General features: G+C 41.5%; 1 protein-coding gene across 1 annotated transcript in view; it reads right to left on the reverse strand.

Moving 5' to 3' along the window:
- The window catches only part of mrpl11 (mitochondrial ribosomal protein L11), a 62840-nt gene that overhangs the window by 33950 nt on the left and 5788 nt on the right, over positions 1-23102 (reverse strand). Inside the window, exon 2 of the mRNA XM_052073893.1 lies at positions 12438-12594. Within this exon, the coding sequence (XP_051929853.1) occupies positions 12438-12560 (123 nt within the window). The 5' untranslated portion in view covers positions 12561-12594. The remainder of the gene's footprint in view (positions 1-12437; positions 12595-23102) is intronic.

Genomic DNA, 23102 nt, shown 5'->3' on the forward strand with positions numbered 1-23102 from the left:
ACAGGAGGCACTGGAGAGTAATTCAAGGCCAACACAACCTTCAAGACCGATAACGGCCTACTGACTTGCACATCCTGAGCTCTATTATAAAGTCAATCAAACTCCATTTGATGGCGCACACAAACACCTACACACACGTAGATACGGGATACCTGGACTCGCACGAACGGACAAAGACACATGAACACAGATGCTGACACACGCGGGTACACAGACAAACAGGCACACACATGGACATGGATGTGCACGCACGCGCACAGCAGCCAAAAGTCCGACACACTTTTGCACATGTGGTTGCCGCATACACGGTCACATATGGACACAAACTCATGCACACAGGTAAACAACAAAATGGAAGGCATGCATGGATCACACATGAAAACGCAGGTAGATGCACATATGCACACAAGCAAACAAGAAAATGTGATCGCACACACACACACACACACACGAACATATTGACAGACGCGCTCATGCAAATTTACAGCAACTCTGTCAAACACACAAACACAAGACAAACGTAACAAACAAAGACACAAACATGGACAGACATGATGAACACAGACAGAGAAAGACACACACGCACGTGCATACGGCGACGCGCATGAACACAAGAGCATACACTCAGGAGAGAGTGAATTGATGGCATTTAAATACAACATGCCAGAAAAAGCCAGCTGTGTTTTCCCCAGCAAAATGTCACGCTAACAAAAAGCCGCCATTCATCACAATTATGCCGGCGAATCCTCTTGGAATCCACGAGCGTGCTGGCGTGCTTGCGCCTTTATGCTAAAGGCTGCAAACAAAAGTCTTGACGCGATCGGTGTCAAGTGTTGTTCTCACGCACAGACCTGAGTGCACTGCCGGCACCTCTTCAAGACTTTAATGGTCCCATTAGGTTCAACTGGGGCCATTTGTCACAATACGGGCCTTTATTGTCTCACTGCTGCACATAGCACATATTTAGACAGATTAACACACACGGCCGCAACAAGGGGAATTCATTTTGAGCTTCTGCAGCGATTTATCCACTTCAGAGGCAGGGGCAGAACCAAAACGTGTTCAGTGGGGTCGCCAGGGTGACACAAGGATTCACTATGAGGCTGCCATAAGATGACATGCGCACGCGAATTCAAATGTGTGTAACTTCATCACTCCAGTTGCGAGATCTGCCTTGGCTACACAGGGCACATGGCTGATAAGTTATTCTTAATGCTTTCATGCACACTGTAAGCTGATAACATGATAAGCAGTCCACTGTAGTAACAGCTGTCTCTGAAAGGGTTAATCATACCATATGGTGGCCGAGCAAAAGTGCCTGAGGAGCCAGAACTGGCCCCTAGGCCTAGAGTTTGACACTTGTGCACCTTTGAAGGTTCAGTCGTGTTCACACGGCAAGATTAGAAAATTTTCGCCCGACTTCCAAATTCCGAGAGATCCCACACGCGATGAGAAAAAAATAATAATAAATCACGGGTTTGTTTAATCTGCGGTCACAGCGCAAGATCAACACATCACATACGGACCAATCCATTCACGGATATTCTCATGTCGGACAGAAAATCTTGCAAAATCACTCAAGATTAAATGTGACTTCCGAGTAAATAAACATGGCAGAGGAAAAAGGCAGCAAGGGTCTCAAATTGCGCTTTTTTGTGGATTCTTTTTCGCAGAAAAAAAAAGCAGCACGAAAAGAAAAGTCATTGATCTTAAGGGTGGAGCCAGTCCAAACACGGGCTTTACCCGCGCTAGCGTGATGTTTTTTTCCCCCCCTCTTAGAAGTATTGTGAAACGTATAAACATCAACTCTCATCAACCCCGTCTGTTTCATCGAGCTCGCTCTCCGTTTCAAATGCAAATTTTCAATACACTTTTCATCTTACATTTGTCATATGCGTTCTCTCTCGGATAACGTTATGCTTTTCTTTTCCACAACAGCAGCTACCATTTCGAATCGGTCGTGCCTGCTAACCTCTGGATACACTTTTCAGTATTTTCCCTCAGCTCCCTGTAGACTTTCATACTTTCGAGTGCCTTTGTGCTTCCACTCCTTTCCCAGACGAATTTGTCCTTCGTCATCTGAGCTAATTTCAGTCTGCCCTGTAATTGCTCTCGAGAGCCAAAACTGTCTTTTTTTTTTTGTCTCCAGCTCCTTTTTATTTTTCTCATTTGTTTGAATTGGCCTCACAGCGGACATGGCTCCTACATCTGTGCACTTCCCCTGTCAACGATGGGTAGTCGCAAACAAGGTGAAGAAAGCCAAGGAGGGTTAGAAGGGGAGGCGACCGAAGATTAAAAACAAAAAGCTGCTTCGAGAACAAAATGCAACTCGTCTGGGCAGACATGCGTTTTGCACAGTGCACGTTTGCTCAGATCACCTTTCGCCAAACGCACATTTTTGTTCTGCGCACTCGCACCCGCGTCACCTCATTTTCCTGGTAAAGCGAGCAACAGCCACCGTGTGCCTCCCGGCGCTCATCTACTTTTAAGCGACAGACTGGCGGAGAAATCTTTCATCACTGCGCTCGCCTTCAACACTGCGAAGACGACTTCAAAAGGAGGGAGCGAGCCAGATGGGGACTGATGCAGACAGCTTGGACGCAGAGTAGTGGCAAACGCCTACACAGTCGGCAAACGCGCATGACGACAATGACTGTGCTACTTGAATTGACATGTTGAACTCATTCCATGACAAAATTGTAACTCCTGTTCCTAGTGTATCAAATCAATTTGCCCCATTGGAATGAATTGAAATGCTATTAATCCGTTCCAGTACCCCAGGGGTGTCCAAACTTTTTGCCAAGGGGGCCAGATTTTATGTGGTAAAATGTCGGGGGGGGGGGGGGCGACCTTGGCTGACATTCTTTACATTGAACAACAATATTGTTCAACAAATTTTAGTAAGCCAGTCTGTTTCACATTTCCATTTTTATTTTAATTTCAACAATCTTAAGAATTTCTTTTGGTTCATTTGAAACAGGTATATCACATGCAACTGCTTATTCGCTTGACTTTTTCTTAAACAGAAGTCTCCTGAGTGCAAATTGATTGATTTGAAACATAAAATGTATCACCATGACTTTTCAATAGTCACAAAACCTTTGACTCGAACAACAGGGAAATGAACCACCAATACACATATCCACAACTGCAAGGATCATTTGAAATATGACACATCAGTCAATATAAACACGGAGTGATGTCTTGTTAACTCGTGAGTGATGCCCTCTAGTGTCTAAATGCTATTACTCATTTAGTGAATGCTATTACTCATTTAGCCACTAGAGGGAAGCAGTACTCTATGAAACATCACTCACCAGTCGACGAGACCTCAGTCAATGCAACACGTATTCCATTGCGCCCAACCTGCGGGCCAGACGGCACTGATTTTATGGCAGGGGCCGAGGGCCGGATGAAATTCGACCGTGGGCCGGATTTGGCCCGCGGGCCGGACTTTGGACATGCCTGCAGTACCCAATAAACAACCCCTACTGAAGATTTGGCAAGCCTCCTCGCTGTCCATCTCTGAAAACCACCTCAAAACTCATTTGTATTCTTTGGCATTTGACTCAGCATGACTCAGATTTAATCCTGGTTTTGCTGTTCAGTGCTTTCTACCGTCTTTGTTACTATTTGTTGCTTTACTGTTTGTTGTATATGTTAGTTGCTCCATGTACAGCACTTTGTGTTCAGCGATGGCTGTTTGATAGGGCTCTATAAATACAGTTGAGTTGAGATTAAAAAAATCTTTCATAACAAAAGATAGCTCAATGTTTTATTATAAAATCATAAATCATCATATCTAAATGTATGTTGTATGTGTAAAGGTGCAACAAACATATTGTTGTACCTTTAAGGGATGTGGCCGAGCGAGCAAAGACAGACGCTGAAATCACGCTGGCTTCGTCTGAGAGGCTTGGTGTGATTTGAGGCATGCAGCTTCTCCTGGCAAGCATTTTCATTTTTTGGATTAACTTTATGTGCTATTCAATAAATGGCATGCAAGGGCATTTCACATACTTTTCCTTTTTTTCACAACTGTATTTGTACTCCACAATATGTTAGATTCCTTGGATGAGGTCATCAGAAGTGACTTAAAAACACTTGAAAGGGTTGTATATGTTGGTTGCTCCATGTACAGCACTTTGTATGCAGCGATGGCTGTTTGAAAGTGCTCTATAAACACAGTCGAGTTGAGTTGTCAAACTGGAATGTCAAATATTGAGCAAGTTCAGCTTTTACTTTTCAACCGACCAGTTCGAAAACCAAAAGAGAAATTCAAATCAATGGTTTATATGTGATTGAGCAAAACAACAGAACAACCTTGAAATATTCCAAAAAGGCGCCTTGAGCTGGAAGTGTCAGCGGGGGGGACAATTAAATTCAGAAAACAGGCCAATTTTTACAAGCAAGGTTGACAGCAAAGCAACGCTCACTTTGAAGACACACTTTTAAAAGCACAAAGCATTTATGTGTACCAGATGGCTTTAAATCAATAAGTTTACCCATATTTTATATTATATATCCCCTCTCAATAATAAAATTGTGATATTCGTAGTGCCTTGCCGCATTCTGCATTCAAAGACAGTCTCTGCAATTGTCAGCATAAAGGTTACAAGGTGCCTACGTGAACAATAGAAAATGAAGCAGTCTTTCCCCCACCTCCCCAGCACCCCCAAGCAAATTAATGAAGACATTGTGTTGAACAAAAGCAAAATTGTCCCACTGGCTCGTAAAATGGACATAGATGCATACGGACAGGTGGCGTTTGTGTTTCAGGTGCAGAAACTGTGAGGGGAATTTGAGGAAGATTGTGGCACCCACCTGTGTAAAGGAGACCAGAATAAGAATGGGTGTCGGAAGACGAGATGACTGGAATAAGAATGGAAGGAGAGGGTGAAGGCGGAGGGATTCAGACGATTGTCCCATTTTTATTGAAAACACTTTAATGCGATAATTTTAAACCCAGAAGGGAACTTTCATTAGGCTTTTATTGTTGACGTTATTCAGTTTTATGTTACAGGAATGACAGATCACACTTCAAACTTAAAGGACCAAAACGTGCAAAGGAAAAGTCTGATCGTTTATGCCAATTCATCCCCTTGACAAAATATCAGCAAACTATTCTTGTGAAAATAATACATAAAAGAAAAGATGTGAAAATGGAAAATAACTTATTCAAGATGGTAACGGGTGAATGCAGAGATTTGTTTCAAAATACTGTACATTGTACATGTTGATAGTTTCGAAACAATGTGAGAACTATGACTTAACCCTTTCAGGGACAGCGGTTACTACAGTGGACAGCTTATCATGTTATCAGGTTACAGGGTGCATGAAAGAGTTAAAAGACCAAAAATTATGTGGTACCGAATGGAGATTTTGGTATTAATGGCTAAAAGTGTGCCACATGAAACATTTGGCATGAGTCGCTCATCGGCGGTTATGCGGTGCAAACTGCAACATGCAGTTAGCTAGCTCACTACGCCGACACCCCGACATGCATCTTCCATTCGGATGTTTCACTGACGGGGCTGCTTTAGAGCGCCTGGTCGTCAGCTGTGAGTGCACGGACCTCATGCAGAAAAAGATGAACAGTTAACGGGTGAGTTTAATCTGTTCGGCTGACACGTCCACAGCATTTGAAAGCAGAGGGAACAGTATAATTTTTCCCCAATCTATGTGGAGTAATTGGACGACTCCAAAAGACATTTTTGAAATTCCACTACATTTTTTAAACCCTTGAATACTAGGCTCAAATACACTTAAAACAACTAAACGTGTTCATCAGAGTCTTATGAATAAAATGCCAATAGCATTTCAAGACAAAATGTGTTTGATAAAAAGTATTTCTTTTCCTGTTCCCATAAAAAGTGCTTGCACTAAGGGAAGACATTTTCTTACTTTTTCTAACCCCTACAAATTTGGTATCATTGGAAAGCACCGAATGTTCTCTTTAGAGTAACAAAAGGAGTTAATGCGATTGGATGCACTGGGTGGGAGATATTTAGGTTCACAAATGTCCTCTACAGAGGACAAATTTGAACTACTGGTAGTCAGGAGGATAGAGTGAAAATGGTATTTACTTTGTTGCCCCACGAGACTGCAGTATAACATTCACGGCCATGCTTAACTTCAGATTGGAATCGTTTTGTGTAGTCTGCATTTAGTATACTGTACATCGTATCACATTGTGCCGTATTTACAGTGGTAAAGCTTTCCTATTTGTGCTTTCCATAAAGCTGGACAAATATATGCCTGTGAGTATTGTTGTTTTCTTTTTCTATATGTTTGGAGCGCTACGGTTTACACTGGCCGTAACAACCATGCTAATTCCTACTAGCCCATCTACTGCCTTTCCCATTACGTTCGCATTCTGTTAAACAAATCGTTTGTTTTGGTTCAACATTCAGGTGCTTAAATTTAAAAAAAAAAAAAGAAGAAAATAATAATAATTTTTAAAAATGTGCCAGTTTTACAGCAAACTTCAAATGGAAGTGATAAAAAAAACAGCTTGAAGCAAGCACAGTTCTAAATAAAATACGAGTGCAAATAAGGGGCCTTTGCTTCTTATTTGGAGAACTGTGCATATAAGAGAGTAGGAACAGACACAAAGGAATACTTTGAAAAGTATGTTTTGATTCGCTTGAGTGTGTTTATGATGTTTAAAAGGATCAAAAGCTTGTGGGAGTTGCAGATTTTCACCTATTATGTGAGGGCCTGAAACACATCCCACGCAATAAACGCAGGTTCAGTGTAATACCAATACAGGTATGCCTTTTTTTTGTCCTGTCCATTTGCGTGCACAGCACAATTCAAGTGGCACACATCCCTTAGGGCTGAAAGAACACATGAAGCGACCAGCAAGTGCAGACTGCCAAATCGCATGTAAATACAGTAACTGCACAAGCATCGACACCAGACGGTGTCGATTGACAGTGTTTACTTTAATAAGTAAACAATAATATATATTTTTTTTTAAAAAACAATTTGAACGATCAACATAGCCTAGGCTGTCCCTCCCCTACATATAATTTAAATGAGGGGTGTCAAAGTAATTTTTGTCATGGGCCACATTCTTGTTTCTCTTGGAGGGCCGTTATGACTGAAACCAAGTAATAAAGGTCAATAACAACGGATTATTTCACTACTGTTTAAGTTACTGTAATGAGGGGTTTGGTAAGTTACTGTAATGAGGGGTTTATTTACAAGAAAATCTCTGTCTCTTATTTATTACATATGAGAATTTTAAATTTTGGTAGAGATTTTAGCAAGCATCATTGAAGTTGACTTGTTTGATTTGCTTTCGCGGGCCACATAAAATGATGAGGTGGGCCATATCTGGCCCGTGGGCCTTGAGTTTGACACCTGTGATTTTAATGAAAGTAACCTCTGCATTACTTGACTGGCCGCAATTATTCAGCTCATTGAAATGTTCCATTTTTCTTTACTAAATTGAGCTAATAGTTAATCCATTGGCTGTACTTTGGATTTAGTGCAGGTGTTTTTTTGACCGTTTTTCCGTGCTGTCTGAGCAGAAGCAGGTGTGTCTATATGTATATTTCAGCGATCAATTTATTTAAATGACTGCAAGAAGGCATTGCCAGCGTATCCAACATCTGTGCCTTTGGCAGACATCTGATACGCAGCAGATTTTTATCCACATTTGGAAGAGGCCCGATACAGATCTGAAGATATCCTGCTGCCATGACACGTATCCCCCATTGTACCAGAGAGCAAACAGATAAATAAACAAATACGAAATTCTGTCATTTGGATCATGTATTGTGAACCTAGCCGAACACTTAGAGAAGCCGAAACTGACTGAAATGAAAAAGCAATTTGCATGCCACGAGGCTGTCACATAAGCGTCCAGTTCTTACTTAGTATCAGGAATTGTGGGTCTTGAAAAAAATAAAACAAACTTAATTCATGTGATTTTCAAAATGATATTGTTGGATTGGTTGGGATAAACAGTACAAGCCATTTAAAGTCGAGGCAAGCCAAAAAAGTAGGCCCCGCACATTTGAAAGAAAGTGCGTAGGTGCTTTTTTTCCCCTGCTAAATTAAATCACAAAAAAATTTAGACAGTAAGGAAAAAGAAAATCCTCTGTCCATGACCAGAAAAAAACACATTTTACATTCAGGGCACCCCGGTGCGTCAACCTCACGGGGCATAGTACTGGGTTCAATTCCAGCTGTGGTCTCCCTGTGTGGACTTTACATGTTCTTCCAGTGGCTGCGTGGGTTTTCTCCGGGTACTCCGGTTTCCTCCCACATTCCAAAAACATGCATGGCAGGCTGAATTGAACCCTCCAAATTGTCCCTCGGTGTGAGTGTGAGCGTGGATGGCTGTTCGTCTGTGTGTGCCCTGCGATTGGCTGGCAACTGGCTCAGGGTGTCGCCTGCCCGAAAGACGGCTCGGATAGGCTCCCGCACGCCCCTTGTGAGGATACAGTGGTCCAGAAAATGGATGGATGGATGGATGGATGGATTTTACATTCATTTGTGAAGAAAAGATCAATTGAAGTTCATACTGGATATTGTGCAGCCTGTCTTCTTCTTAATGTTTCAGCCACTCCATTGGCATGCACAAGAGTGGATCACGTTTCAATATAATTCACTCTGGTGCAAAATGGCCACCCATTAAAGCCTCACTGATGAGCGTAAAGAAGAATTACGACCTCTCCGACTGTGTCAATAAAAACAGGAACATTATAAGCTTCGTAAAAGCGACACTGACTGCAGAAGCCCCTAATAAAGCCACCACAAGTGTGTATCTTAACAAGGATAAAAGCCGTACAAATTGCATGCGATTAATGCAGAGGTCCAACTGCTTATTACAGTATATTTGTCCTTTTCAAAGAGAACCTCCTATCAAAACGCAATCCGCTTTCTTGTCTGTAATATCGATCACAAAAAAAAAAAAAAAAAAAAAAGATGTTTGGTAAGTGCTGAGCAGCACAAATAGTCCACAGTGGGGTTCTGATTTTTTTGCGTTTTTTTGGGTTTGTTTTTGTTTTGCCATATCTGCCAACAAAGTTGTGAAAGGAATAAAGCCAAAGATGAAGGGCTGAGTGTTTTTTACGCAGCCTGTCTCGCGGTGGCTGGAAGGGCATAACAAATTCTGACAGCGATAGTGTAAAAGAGCCCAAAAGGCGCTAAAAGCTTGACGGGGCTGTGACGAGCTGATGTTGGAGCAACTACTCATTTCACATTAAAAAATATAAATAAATGAAAGAAATTGCAGCAAGCAGTACAGTTCTGTTTGCAAAACGCAGGTCTGGATCGTGTTTCAAACAAAACAATCCTACATAAGTCAAGTCAACAGTATTTATAGAGCACTTTCAAACAGCCATCGCAGCATACAAAGTGCTGTACATGGAGCGATTTAACATACACAATAAACAGTAAGACGAAATGGTAATAAAGGCGGTAGAAAGCACCAAGCAGTAAACAACAGCCGAAAACAAGGAGTAAAATCATGCTGAGTCGAACGCCAAAGAATACAAATGGGTTTTGAGGAGGGCTTTAAAGATGGGCAGGGAGGAGGCTCGCCGAATGTTCAGTGGGAGGTCATTCCAGAGAGAGGGACCAGCAACAGAAAAGGCTCGATCCCCTCTGAGCCTCAGTTTAGACCTTGGTACTTCTAACAAAGACTGGTCCACAGACCTGAGGCGCCGGGCAGGTGTGTAGGGGCGGATGAGCTCAGAGAGGTAAGGTGGCGCGAGATTATTTAGAGATTTGAAAACAAAGAGGAGGATCTTGAAAATAACTCTAAAATGAATGGGGAGCCAATGAAGGGATGCCAGAGTAGGAGTTATATGCTCCCTCTTACGAGTACCAGTCAAGAGGCGACCAGCGGCATTCTGGACCAGCTGAAGGCGCTTAATGGAGGACTGGCTGACTCCAAAGTACAGGGCATCGCAGTAATCGAGCCGGGATGTGACAAAGGCATGGATTACTGTCTCAAAGTGTTCATGTGAGAGGAAAGGTTTTATTTTGGCCAGCTGTCTGAGGTGAAAGAAGCTTGATTTAACAACGGCACCAATTTGCCGATCGAGTTTGAAATCACTGTCCAGTTTAAGGTCCAAGTTTGAGACCGTTGATTTCAAAGAAGCACTCATTACCGCCTGATTTGATGAGATCTGGTGCCTCGACTTATAACTAACCCAATTTACAAGTTTCCAGTTTCCCCTGCTCAGACCTTTTTTTATTTATTTATTTTCTCTTTGAGTGGAAAATTGGACGACCATGCAACAGTCGCAGTGATGGCAAACTTCATAACAAGTTGTGCACATCATGAGCAATTCTTCAAAGCTTCAAGCATGAATTTTTCACTCCACTCAATTGAAGTTTACTTTAAAAACAAACACGAAACAAAGTCTTGTGTATTGTACCAAAGCACATTAAGCTCTTACAAAAGTCCGCTAACTTGATGCTAACACACCATTCAAAACGCCATAGACAGACCAAAACAAAACTAGCATCGACATTGCGAAAATGGCAAACATTTCAACAACTTATATTTGAACACAAACAGGAACACATGGAGACAGAGCGTAGACAACAATAATCACAAGAATGTATTCTTTATCCTCTGTGAAAAATAACGACAAATTGAATCTTAGTTGAGATGGTTTTCTGCGGCATTTCATAAGATAAGGCAGGATGACGTATTACCCCACGTTGGAGAAATTTGCAGCGTTTCATGAGCAACAGTGAAAACGGGAAATAAAAACATAACAACCAAGGAGGACATGTTAATGCCCAAGCACGTTAGGATCATAATCTTTTCACAGTGAAAACGGCAGACTTCACACAATTCTTTTTCGAAATATCGGCATTGGATCCCCATCAGAAAAGATATTAGTACAAGAAGTACATTACACAAAATAAAATTAATCTGGAGCATTTTCATTTATTTTAATGGGGAAAGATGATTTGAGAGACAATTAGTTAGAAAGAGAGTGCGCGGAAAGAAAGCAATTGTTTTTCTCAAGTGTCAAATATTTCGAGAGGAATACAGCCCAATGCCGTTTGTGTCCCGGGTACAGTGAGTGTGAGGGGATTGTGTCAGATGGAGGCCCCCACCTGCACAAAGGACATGTGCGACGGGAATGAGAATGGCAGTCGGCAGAGCGCAACGGGTGGAGGACAAAGTGGAGACCGAGACAACTGTGTGATTTGCCAAATTGGAAGTGGTTGTTCCGCAGTTGTTAAAGAGTCACGCGTGAAAGGTCAAGAGATAAGATTAGGATCTACTGTGTATTCGTGAAGCACCGTTATAACCGCGAGTCATCATTTGTACCTTTGCTATAGCGCAGATTCTAAATAATCTAAATAATGATTGCGTTTTATAGTATACAGGTAAGTTTGAATTGAGTTGCATGTCTTTTGTGTAATATCACGTTACGCCAGGGTACGCTGAGCAGCACTGAGCTCTAGTGGATGGAGAATAGAGCAAGACGAAGAGCCAGAAATATGTCTGTGAGTATTGGGGCACCGCGTGACTTGTTTGAATATTTTGGTGTTGAGATATGTTGAATTCTCTTTTATTTAATGTTTTGCTGCCCCGTGTGTGGTGAAGTAGCTGATGCTCGCATTTTTACAAGTACAGTACCATAACATCGCCGCTAATTTCTGTTAGCCTGTCAATTGTGCTTTGCGTTATATGTTAGCATGAAACGCCCATACGATGCTAATCCATGTGTGTTGAAGAGACAGTTTGAAGGTTGAAAACGTCAATAACATCAAGGATCATTTCCATTCGCCGTCTATGACATTTATATGTTAGCATTAAGCTAGCTGACGTTCACCCAAAGTGTGTGTTTTTGCGTGAATATTTTGGTGTTCAGATATTTTGAATGCTCTTTTATGGTTTGCTGCCCCTTGTGTGTTGAAGTAATCACTGCTAATTTCTGTTAGCCTGTCAATCGTGTTTTGCATATGTTAGCATTAAGCTAGCTGACGTTCGCCTAAAGTGTACTTTTTTTGTTTTGGCATGCATTTGTTTGACATTTTGGCGTTTAAATATACATTTAATTTTTGGGGTTTTGTTTTATGTGTCTTTTTTACAGTAACTCCAACTGACAGGGACAAACGGGATGCAAGCACATTGTGGATCTTATTTGGAGAAGAGTGCAAGCCAAGGAGTCTTCTTTTCGTTTCCTTTAAACATGACAATGTTATTTAAGAGTCTCCCATTACTTAACCGCGAGAGAGTCAGCGCTAAGGAATAATTTAAAAAGTGATTAAGTTTAAAGTGTGCCGGAAGGTTGAAATGATATTTTTAATATGCTCTTTCTATATCACAGATTGTGAGTGGGTCAGAAATATATCACCCCATGAAACGAGAGTTCACTGTACTTCAGCTAATACAAGTGTGGTGATTACACAAGGACTAAAAGAGGGGGAAAAAAAAAAAATAATTTTACCTGTCCGAGGACTGGGCCCAGCGGTGGCCCGGGGGCTGCTTGTCCTGACCTCACAATAGCCCGGATCACGCCACCTGCATCCATCTTCTTCACGGCTTTGGCCGCCTTGGAGATCTTTGACATGTTTCAAGCTTGCCACCGAGCCAACGAGAGAACGCTGCCAGTGAAATGACAAGACAGCAAATTAGCATGCCTTCATAACATGATCAGTGCACTAACTGATTTCTACACGAGACTCATTGAAACATGTTCAACTTCAAAAACATTACGAGCGAAAGCAACAGGCTAACCTTCCCATTCTGCTGCAGTGGGCGAGTAATTTAAAAAAAAATTGAAAATAAAAAAGATCTTTGTCTTCAATCGGCGTAGCGAGAGCTGGAGGTGCCTGAGGTGGCAGAGGTGGGGATGAACGTGAGCGTGAGATTCTACACATGGCGCACACAGACGGTAGGATTGAAACTTTGAAACCTGCACGCCAAAAACGCTTCATCTCTTTTTTCTTTTTTTTTTTTTTATGTGTCACCGCTAAACTCCACCACGGGGGGGTTAAGTGTCAAGCACGTGGGATGATAAAAGGTGCCTTTAACATGACAAACGCCAAGTTAGAACTTTTCTCTGAGTTTTGGAAAGTTCCGGGTAAACTCAAAAACATGCAGCATGAAGACATTCGTTTTTTTCCCCTCAAAATAGGCAACTTTTTAATTCCAGTGGCATTTTGAGTGACACAAGGTAATCATTTTTTTAATCACAAAAAAAAATTCTCTACAATACGATTTCTTTGAGTACAACATGACTGGTGCACTCATGCTGTTGGCCACTGCTCTCACGAGACCGCTCACACGCAGAGTTGGAACTTCACCTGCCAGCCCACCAGGCCCGACCTCACGAAATATATTCTCATAAATTGAAATGTATATTAAGCATTTAAACAGGAACCAAAAAATAACCTTTTAAATAAGCCGATGTATCCAAAAAGCTATTCTTGTGCAAGCAAACAGCCAAAACTGACTCGGTTTGTTCTTCAGTAAATGGCCCTGAAGTAACAACACCAACATATGATGAAGCAGCATGGAAATGTCATTTCTGTCACGCATGACCCCGAGGGAAGAGTTGTTTTTTTGCTTTTTTTAAGCCCCATTGCAATTCAAAAAGCAAATAAGAAGTCAATTAGTCGACTGAGGAGAAAAGCCTGAACCTGTGGCCTTTCTCCGAGAAGGCTGAACACATAAACGCGCTTTTGTAATGTGATACTGGCAGAGCCATTTAAAAAAAAAAAAAAAAAAAAGTAGGAGCTGGAGAAAGAGGTGGCGAGGGAGAGAAAAGATCAATGATGGGAGCCAGGGGACAAATAGAAGTTTTAAGGTTGAGGCCTTGCAATTTGAGGGGGTGTTGAGCATTCAATAAAAATAAGTCGTTGAGAGTCGAAGCGTTATAGTGATGCTTCATCACAAGTAACCGAGGGGATCCAATTAGATCAACAGAGGAGAGACGACGAGCGAGAAGCACGGGACCGCATACTGTTCTTGAGTCACTAACAGAGGGCAAGAAAAATTTGGAGCTCTAAGTGTGAACACAACGATGCGATTTTCGTAAGGCGCGGCTGCACGGTCGCCATTTAGCGGCTAAGTTACTTGTGTGAAGAAGTACGTGCCGCCTCAGATCAAGCGTGGCAGCAGACAGTGCAGAGGCGTCCAACACTAATTTGCGGGAAATAGACATCACAGTGGAAGAAAACTGGGGCAGAAATACCAATCCGAAGGTTTTGTGACTGCTGGCTTGTGCGGAGAAGCACCAAATGGTGCTTTTATCCTCTTATTATGATATTTTGACAAATAATCTCACTGCGATTTTTTTTCTGAATATTTTAATTGCGAGTTAATGTGCAATAATTTTTTTAAGGTACTCTTTACATTGTTTAAAAACAACTATAAGTAATTATTAAATCTGAATTGAAATAAACAATATCTGTGTTATTATCCAAAAATGTTCAAGATAAAATAAAGGCCAAAGAACCATGAAAGGTTATGAAATATGTTTTTTTCCCCCTTATCCTCTTCAAATAGACTTATCAATGTATTAAACAATTTGACTTGCGATCTTTTTAAATGTTCATGATGATAACTGGACAAAAATTGACCAAATAAATGTAGCATGTCTGAGGTGTGATAAGAATGGATTTGTCCCATGAAGAGGCTCCAAAACAAGTCGGGGGCCAACAATCTTCATTTACGTGTTCAATATTTCCGAACAAAAATCTTAACCCTTTCATGCACCAATAATGATAACCTGTAACCTGGTAACATGATAAACTGTCCACTGTAGTAACTGCTATCCTTAAAAGGGTTAATATGTGCAGTAGAAAACAAAATCTCCCTAGTCGCTTGAGGTAAAACGATTGTTGACGATCAAAGAAGCACCCTGACAGATGCTAAATAAAACAAAATATGTTCAACCAACGCCTTTTATTACATAAAAGTTGCTTCCCCTGACACCAAGGAGTATTTTTTTCAAAGAAAGTCTTTTTCTTGATGATATCGTCATTTAAAAACACTCCGCGCCTTTGGTCCTCAGTCGGGTAAAATCGGCGTAAGATCCTACTTTGTTGTTTTGACGTGATAACGTGATATTTCTGCCTCTAATGATGTCAGTGGTTTGAAGGCACACAATACGACCAACTCTGTTCATGGTGTGCCGTATATGGATTTTTTTTTTATTTTAAAATGTACTTACGCGTGTACCCTGGCTAAATCGCAATTAAGGGTTAAAAAAAAAATCTGTGGCTCTATCACTTCAACTTTTTACGTTTCAGGAAACATGTGTACTGTAAAGCGCTTTGTTACAGCTGCCGCTGTTGTGAAAGCGCTATATAAATCAGCATGTATGTATGTATGCATGAACTTCTTAACCACCATATCTATCGAGACAATACATGAATAAATAAAATATAAATTTGTAGAAAAGCAAAGCTTGCCAACTGACCAAACTGAAGGCGTTTTTTTCCTCCTTTCAAAATGCAGCCGTTGCGATTTGAAAACGGCATTCTCCTATGCTGCCGTGTTGATTTGACTTTGATGAATTGTTCAGCCTTAGTTTATTCCAATTGAGAATTAAGGGAATAAACACACTGAGAAAATACAAAAAGCGCCTTGCTGCAACTCCAGTTGAGGTTGCGAGTGATAAAAGCGAGGTCTTCAGTCGGCGTGGCGCTAAATAAAACGAGGCATGGCAACGACTGAAGCGGCGAAGGGAGTGACCTACATAAAGGGGGCGCGCGATTGCACTCGGAGCACGCTTTGGCACGGCGGAATTTACATTACATCCAAGGGATAAAGGGCGTGCGACGAACATGCTTCAAGGCTGCAAAATAAGCATCAATCAAAGCCGTTGTGCAGGGGAAGAATCCAATCAAAGCGGCAGGAATGTGAGCGGAATAAGACGCTTTTTTCCCCCCCAGCGCAATGTTGTGTTCCCATGGCAATTCCTGGCCCAGGCAACTGCCGAGTCGTCCGTGAAGCCAAAGTGCAGACTTAATGCACTTTGTCCAAAGCGGGCTTGATGAACGAGACGTGAAAACATCAACGTATAAATTACCGTGTTATTAACAACGGGGGGAATGGCGTTGTCTCGCAAACCGAGGCTCCTGACTTGCTGGCAAGTCTTTCTAATGGTGTGGCGGCTCGAGTTATTTTTCTCTGTCCAGGGGAAGCCATCGATTTTTTGCGGACCTTTGAGTGTGCAACGTTTTCTTGGCTCCTCAACAATTCATTCCTTTCCCGGCTAACGGACTGCCTGCCAACCATTTAAAGTTCAAGTCGAGTTCCCCATATTGCCAGCCGTTTTTCACCCTTTTGACTGATCATTCACGACCCACAAAATATTGTTCTGAGACAATACAAGCACCAAACCTACCTGAAGACTCGACTGTCTTTTCCACCAGAAAAAAAATTCTACTTTGACCAAAAACAAACAAAAAAAACCCCCCAAAAAACAAAGCACTTTGGAGGGGGGCGGAACCACGAAACCAAGGACAACAGTGACTTCAACGTTAATATTTTTGTTGTTTTTGTGAGACCTCAGATCACAAAACAACAAAGACATCTTTTTCATGACAAAGTAATTATTTATTTACAGATATACAACTAAGAAAGGCGCCATGAGTGAAATTGACGCAACACGTGGCTCGAATTGAATGTAAGTGGCTTTTTTACGTGGCGTGCAGTGAATCGTGTCCTCTTTTCTCCACATGCTGTCTCACACGTAATCTTTATACTGTACATACGAATGCATACATACTCTGTTGCCTAAACTTACTCTACTTCCAACGAGTTGTAATTTCTCTTTCCCATAATTGTCACGACAAGCCAAGAATTCCCCTTAATCTTTATCTCAAACTCCAATGCTGCATGGACGTCAAATCCAAAGCGACGCAAAGCTGCCATCTACTGGGACTACTGGGTCGGTCATTACAGTGTTTAACAAACATGATCCATGGGCAAAAACACAATTCGCGAATGAACAGAATTTGTTGGAGGAAGTAGACAGCTGCATTTCGGGTCGGTTTAACAAAAGAAAATAAAACTACTTTAATCGGAAAATCATTTTTGAGTCATAAGGTGAAATTTTTTTTTGCTGTTGTTGAATGTGTTGCTGCTGTAAGTGGGTTTAAATATAGATAGCAGTTGTTTGAAGGTTTATAATGAGCGCAACTTCAATGCTGTTTTTCCTTCGATCGAGTATTAAGAAAGCTGACTATCTGGAAGCAAGCACGCATCCTTTTTGTTTGGAGAACTGCTCCAGTGAGAGTCATCGTCTTTTTTCTTTCCACAAAGAGATATTATCTGACAGTCTCCAATTTTTTGACAGCGTGAAAGTCGGCACATAGGAATACTTAAAAATATCTGTATTTTAATATGTTGTTTGTCAACTATGAAAAAGTTTTATTTTGGATAGGGTCTTGCTATAGCGCCGATTTTCACTGATTGCAGGCGGGTCCGTTGCGCAACCCCTGCCATAGACATTCGGTGCACACGGTATTTTGAAAAAAAAAAATAATGTGATTTTCGTGAATCTCCATGCAGTAAATAAAAAAGTAAAAAAAAAAAAAGAAAGAAAAAAGAGCATCATGGCAGCGCTTGCTTTCCAGTCCATAAGAAAAGAAAAGCAAACTGTAAATAAGTGATGCGGCTGCCGTCTAAAACAGCAAGGCAGAATGGCTGTAGTGTAGAGCAACGGTGCCTTTTTTGGACTATTTTTGAAAACAATCTTGAAGTGACACACACACACACACACACACACACACACACACGCGCACACACACACACACACACACACACACACACACAACATCATCCCAATATATCACTATACATGATCACATTTTAGAAGAGACGCATTTTCAAGTGTTTACAGGGGAAACGTGGAGGCCTCGGATTGCTGCAGTCACCACGGTACTCAACAACTGCTTTCTCCAGACAGCTTTGACAGTTCAAATAAATATAGCCTCGAGATGTTCTTCCCCCACAAAACATTTATTAGCACAGGCCAGTGATAGGACGAATTTGGGTGACGTCCTCGCCATAGGAACAGAACTATGTCACCAATTAAGGTCCCGCTGAATTCCAATAACGCCATCTTAAAATAAATAAGTCAATAAAACCTAAAACTGGCTTTAGATGTGTGAGGGTTTTTTTACGCTAAATGAGTGACATAATTGCAGATCGTCGCACTGGAGCAGAATCCTCGCATCTCCATGACAACTTTTTTAAAAAAATGCCAACTGGCATGGTTCATATCGGTATTATTATTGCTTTCATATACCATTGTGCACCGGCATTCACAAAAACTCTTTCTATAATTATGTCAATTTGACGATTGACAAAAAAAAAATCACTTTATTAGTTCTGTTGAGTTATTACACTGTCAGTGATTAAAATGTTACAGATATGTCGCTGGTGCCGGCCACGCCGATCACTGTATGCGCTAATACTTCACAAATGTGTGGTTACATCACCTTACCAAACTCTTATCTGCACACACCTTAGTGGCTCACCGGTTCCTTCTGCACTAAAGTATAACAGCGATCCAATTTTAACAAATCTTATTGAAATGTATCTATTTTTACTTGCCATTGTCTAAAAAAAAACCAACAACATTCAGACTTTCAATCTTGAGGCAACACAATGCTGCACGGCACCCGCAGAGCGTGGGAAGAGGCAGATTTCTACATTTTTCAAACAGTCGCAGCACCCAAAGTAGATACAGTCGTATATTTGCTGTCATGCTGTTCTCAACACTTTACATCCATTTGTGAAAATAACAGACCAAACAGTGACTGATTGAAATCGAACATAATCGGATATTCAAGGTAATTGCCTGACAGCATTGACATTATAGGGCGTGCATGAAAACACTGAGGCAGGATGGCAGAAAGTCCTCGCCGTATGAACAGAACACTGCAGAAAGCAATCTACACTGCAAGCCATACGGCAACACCACCGTGACAAACAACTAAGTGCAGAACAAATACGTATGCGTTACTCATCCCGCCATTTTCACATTCTTAAAAAGCCGAAACATTGATCATGGATTTGAGCGGGTGTGATGACAAAGCGCAATGCTCCTTTTTGTACCTTCAAATGAAAATGTAAATGATTTTCCCCGCATCGTTCAGACTTCCTCCCAAGTCAATTGTCAAGGTGGCGGTGCCAGAGAAATCCAAGTAAACAAGTCAATAAACGCGGCCAAATGAGGTGGCTGGCGGGAAAACATAGCACCTGACGACAGTATACCCGGCGCCGCACAATCTTTTGCGCGGGCCGAGCCGAGGTGCTTCCGCCCCAGAGGTTGCTCTTTCTTTTTTTTGGTTTGTTTTACGAGCTATTCGTTACAAGCGCCAGGCGATATTAGAAAAAGATTTTCATTCGAGCGTAAAAGCTATTGCCGCTGGAAAACAAATAGAAAAGCAGCGCAATTCAAGGACAACGTTCATTTTGGAGAGATTAATCAGCTCGTAATTAAAAGCGGTGAGCTTAATTGCACCGGTGAGGCCTACCGCTGTGTCTTGTTTGTGCTATTAGAGGCCTCCCCCCCAATCCTCTTCTGGGAGAGCAACAACCAAAGCCAATCTGTTGGTTTATTTATACCGGTAAGTCAAGGGGACGTTTCAAACTAACAGATGTTTGTCAGCGCGATTGTGAACGACGTGGCGAGAGGAGATCTCATCGCATCTCTTTACGACCTCTCAGTGAAATCCGAGACCAACTGGTTGAATGGAGAGCCTGAAACGGGTTGGCACATAAAATCCTAATTCAAAGAGTTTGCGAAAAGGAATCGGCACAGCTTGACCACGGTTGGCTTTATGCTGGCCTTTTTTGTCCACCTTGCCTCATTATTTTTTTAAAGATATGTTCATGCAAATGTAATTAAACTTCCCATGGTGGATTTGTGTCTGATGTTATCACTTCCAACTTCTGTCCTTTACAGATAGCACTAATATGGGGTTAACATGAAATTGTATCTTTGACCAATTGAAATTTGCACAAGCTATATTCTTGTTGTCTGCCAGATTACATTATTTAGTATTAGACCAGGGAGCAATTTTATGTAATATTGTCAGTTTCTCAAAGAAGTGTTTAATGTCATACTGCACTCCGACGTCCAAAAACGAATGATGCTGACCTTGGAGAAGATTTATGCTTTCATCGTACAAGTGGAAGCTTCCTCTGCTCACTGGAGAAAGGCTATACAGGATATGAAACAACAACAAAAATATACTATAAAAATGACAAAAACTGATGTAAAAGGGGAAGTCACCCCCCCCCCAAATTCTTTAGAATAACAAATTTCAATGCAGCCCCACTAATTTAAAGATGGAATTCTGATAAATATCGCGTTTGTGAAATATGAGTTAAGCAGTAAAATCTAGCCGTTGTTATCCAACTCAAGGGGTGGCCATTTTGCCAGTTCCTTACTTAGCTTTTCTTTAAAAAAGGAAAAGAAAGAAATAAATGTCTAAGTGCCGCTAAACTTTTCAATGGGATTTTTTTTCTTTTGTCAAAACCGTATGCTACTGATTATCCGATGAATAATTTGGATAAAAATTATTGTAAAACAATAATATATATTTCAGATGGAGGTGTTATTGTTACCCATTTGGGGTCACTATCGCCATGTTCTACCACAGTTTCTGTGACAGAGTATGGTTTGGTGAGTGACGTGGGCGTCAGCGAGTGTCGTTGGCTGACTGTTAGCTGGTTAACTCATTAGCCGGTGTGCGTGTTGAGTGACTTGACGTGGGCATAGGCAGCTCATGTACGAACAAGGTTATCGCATGTACAATTATTTACCGTTTGTTCAATTAAGTTACTGATAGTAAACCAGCAGCTATGTTTACCCTTGAAAAACCGTGGAGGCATTTACAATTTGTTATGACTAGTGATCATAGGCTACATTAAATCAGCTGGCATTGAAACGTTACCTTGAGCCGGGTACAACCCGTACAACCTGAACTGGTCGCCAGTTAACCACGGTGGCGGCTATAATTCTGGTACAAATTGTTCATGTCGACTTCATCTCAATTAAGGATGACCTGTAAGGGCAAATCATCACACAAAAGGGAAGACAAGACAGATGGTTGTTCACTTTTTTTTTCAGTGGATTGAACAGACCAGATACCCCACAAGCTTCCACAGGGGGTATGGACAGCATTGAAATTAACATAGCACTGACACGGACAAAACAGCCCCCTGCCTCAAAAAGGAAAGTAGTATTTCCAGCAAGTGAGATGACGTCCGCTGAGCTCTGCGTGCGTTCCCAGTGATTCCCTCCACCCCCAATCTTGCGTCTGACATCGAGCTTTAAACGCAAAGCTAAAACATGAAAGTGATGGCGGACAAACCAGCTGTGCTGCTTAATAAATAAAACTTGCTTTCCCAGCTCTGCAGCATTAATATTCACATTGTGCAAGTTTCATCTACGCTATATGGAATTCTTACAAGACTCGTCAATATGGGCAGCCTTAATTAAAGATTGAAAATATAGATTAGCATTTTCACTAAACGTGAGTGAAATTGCTGGCATAATCTATCCCTATTATCTTGCATCTTTGATTGATATGCTGTAAAGTGAAATCTCGCGAGATTACGGTTGCTTTTGCAAGGGACCGTTTTTAATGGGATTTTAATGTTGCCCAGACTTGCCTCCCAAAATCCCAATTCGCTATTTGTGTTGACATTAACAAACAAGTGGCTGCAATTGCACTTTTGCCCCAAAAATACATCCAAGTCCAACAAACAAAAAATCAAATCCGATCAAAATTTTACTTACTTCCACAATACATTGTCCAAAGTTTTTTACCAAGCCTCATATTCACTTCTGTTTTACCGTATTGAATGGCAGTTCTACATTTTGCCCAAGGACATTTATTTTATCACCACTCAGTATTAACCGGTAAATTCCATTTTAAATAATTCATGCCCATAAGAGCCCGTTTACATGCGGCAATTCATTTTATTGAGATGGTAAGAAAAGGTGGCACAATATTGTCCTAATCTCCTAAACACATTTTGGTTTAAGGGAATTAAGTCACAACACAATAATATTGCACATTTGAAAGAACGAGTGAGGAGGAAAGGAAGAGCAAGAGAAAGGGCTAAAAGAAAAAAGCCTTCGAGACACGCTGTTGTCCTTGGATACCGGTAGAAAAAGAATAAGAAAGAAAATTATAAAAGCAATCCCGTGTCCCTGCCCATCTTTGCACAAATGCTTGAATCTCATTAGAGACACAATAAATGACTGAGAGCCTTGAATACTAAATGTCTGCTGACAGCGCGGGGAGGGACCTTCGCCGGCAGCAGGGCATTCTGGGAAGTCATATTTGCTTTGAGGGCAGGCGTTTTATTAATTAGGGCCACGAGGGTTTTTTTAACACACTGACCAAAGTGAGAGGAATCTATTATCGAGTGGTGACCCGTGATTGGCGGCGGCAGGCCACTGCTAAACACGATCATGCGCTGTTGCAAAGTGTTAGCATTCATCACGTGGGTGTGAGCTACGTCTTCTGATTATGGGATGGCAGGTGCTGAAGGGCAGTGGTACATAACCGACACTTCAAAAGAGTGCCGGTTGAGAAGACTCGCTTTCGCCCTCCATCTCTGCCGCCTTTCAACTCGGTCGCTGTTAAAATTCACCAATATGCAGCGGTACCTTAACTTGAGAATTTAATTTGTTCCACGACCAAGCTCTTAACTAAGTTGACTCCCCTAGCAAATCCATTTAACACATTGAAATGAATTGAAATGCCATGACTCTATTCCAGCACTCCCTGAATAAATATGCAATCAAATCAATCTTTCATGTTTTTAACTCATTCACTGCTGTTGGATGCTTATAATCGTCAAGCAGAACCCACAAATACAGGTATATTTGTTAAATGTGTTTTTTTTTTTAATTGGTAGGCTCGGAAGAGGCTCTACACCCCTTGTCTTCTGCGAATATCTAGTTTGTCAACCACCGGAATGACAAACAGATCCCTGGAGATGGCAGCGTTGCATCGCTTGGGATTTGAGATCAGCACAGCTTTTGAGTAGAAGATCAAATTTGGGCGGTTGATGTCGGCGTGCCACTTCAATTATGAGGGACACAGATGCCAAACGGCAGCCCAAGCAA

This window comes from Hippocampus zosterae, chromosome 1 (genome assembly GCF_025434085.1).
Source record: "Hippocampus zosterae strain Florida chromosome 1, ASM2543408v3, whole genome shotgun sequence".
In the NCBI taxonomy this organism is placed as follows: Eukaryota; Metazoa; Chordata; class Actinopteri; order Syngnathiformes; family Syngnathidae; genus Hippocampus; species Hippocampus zosterae.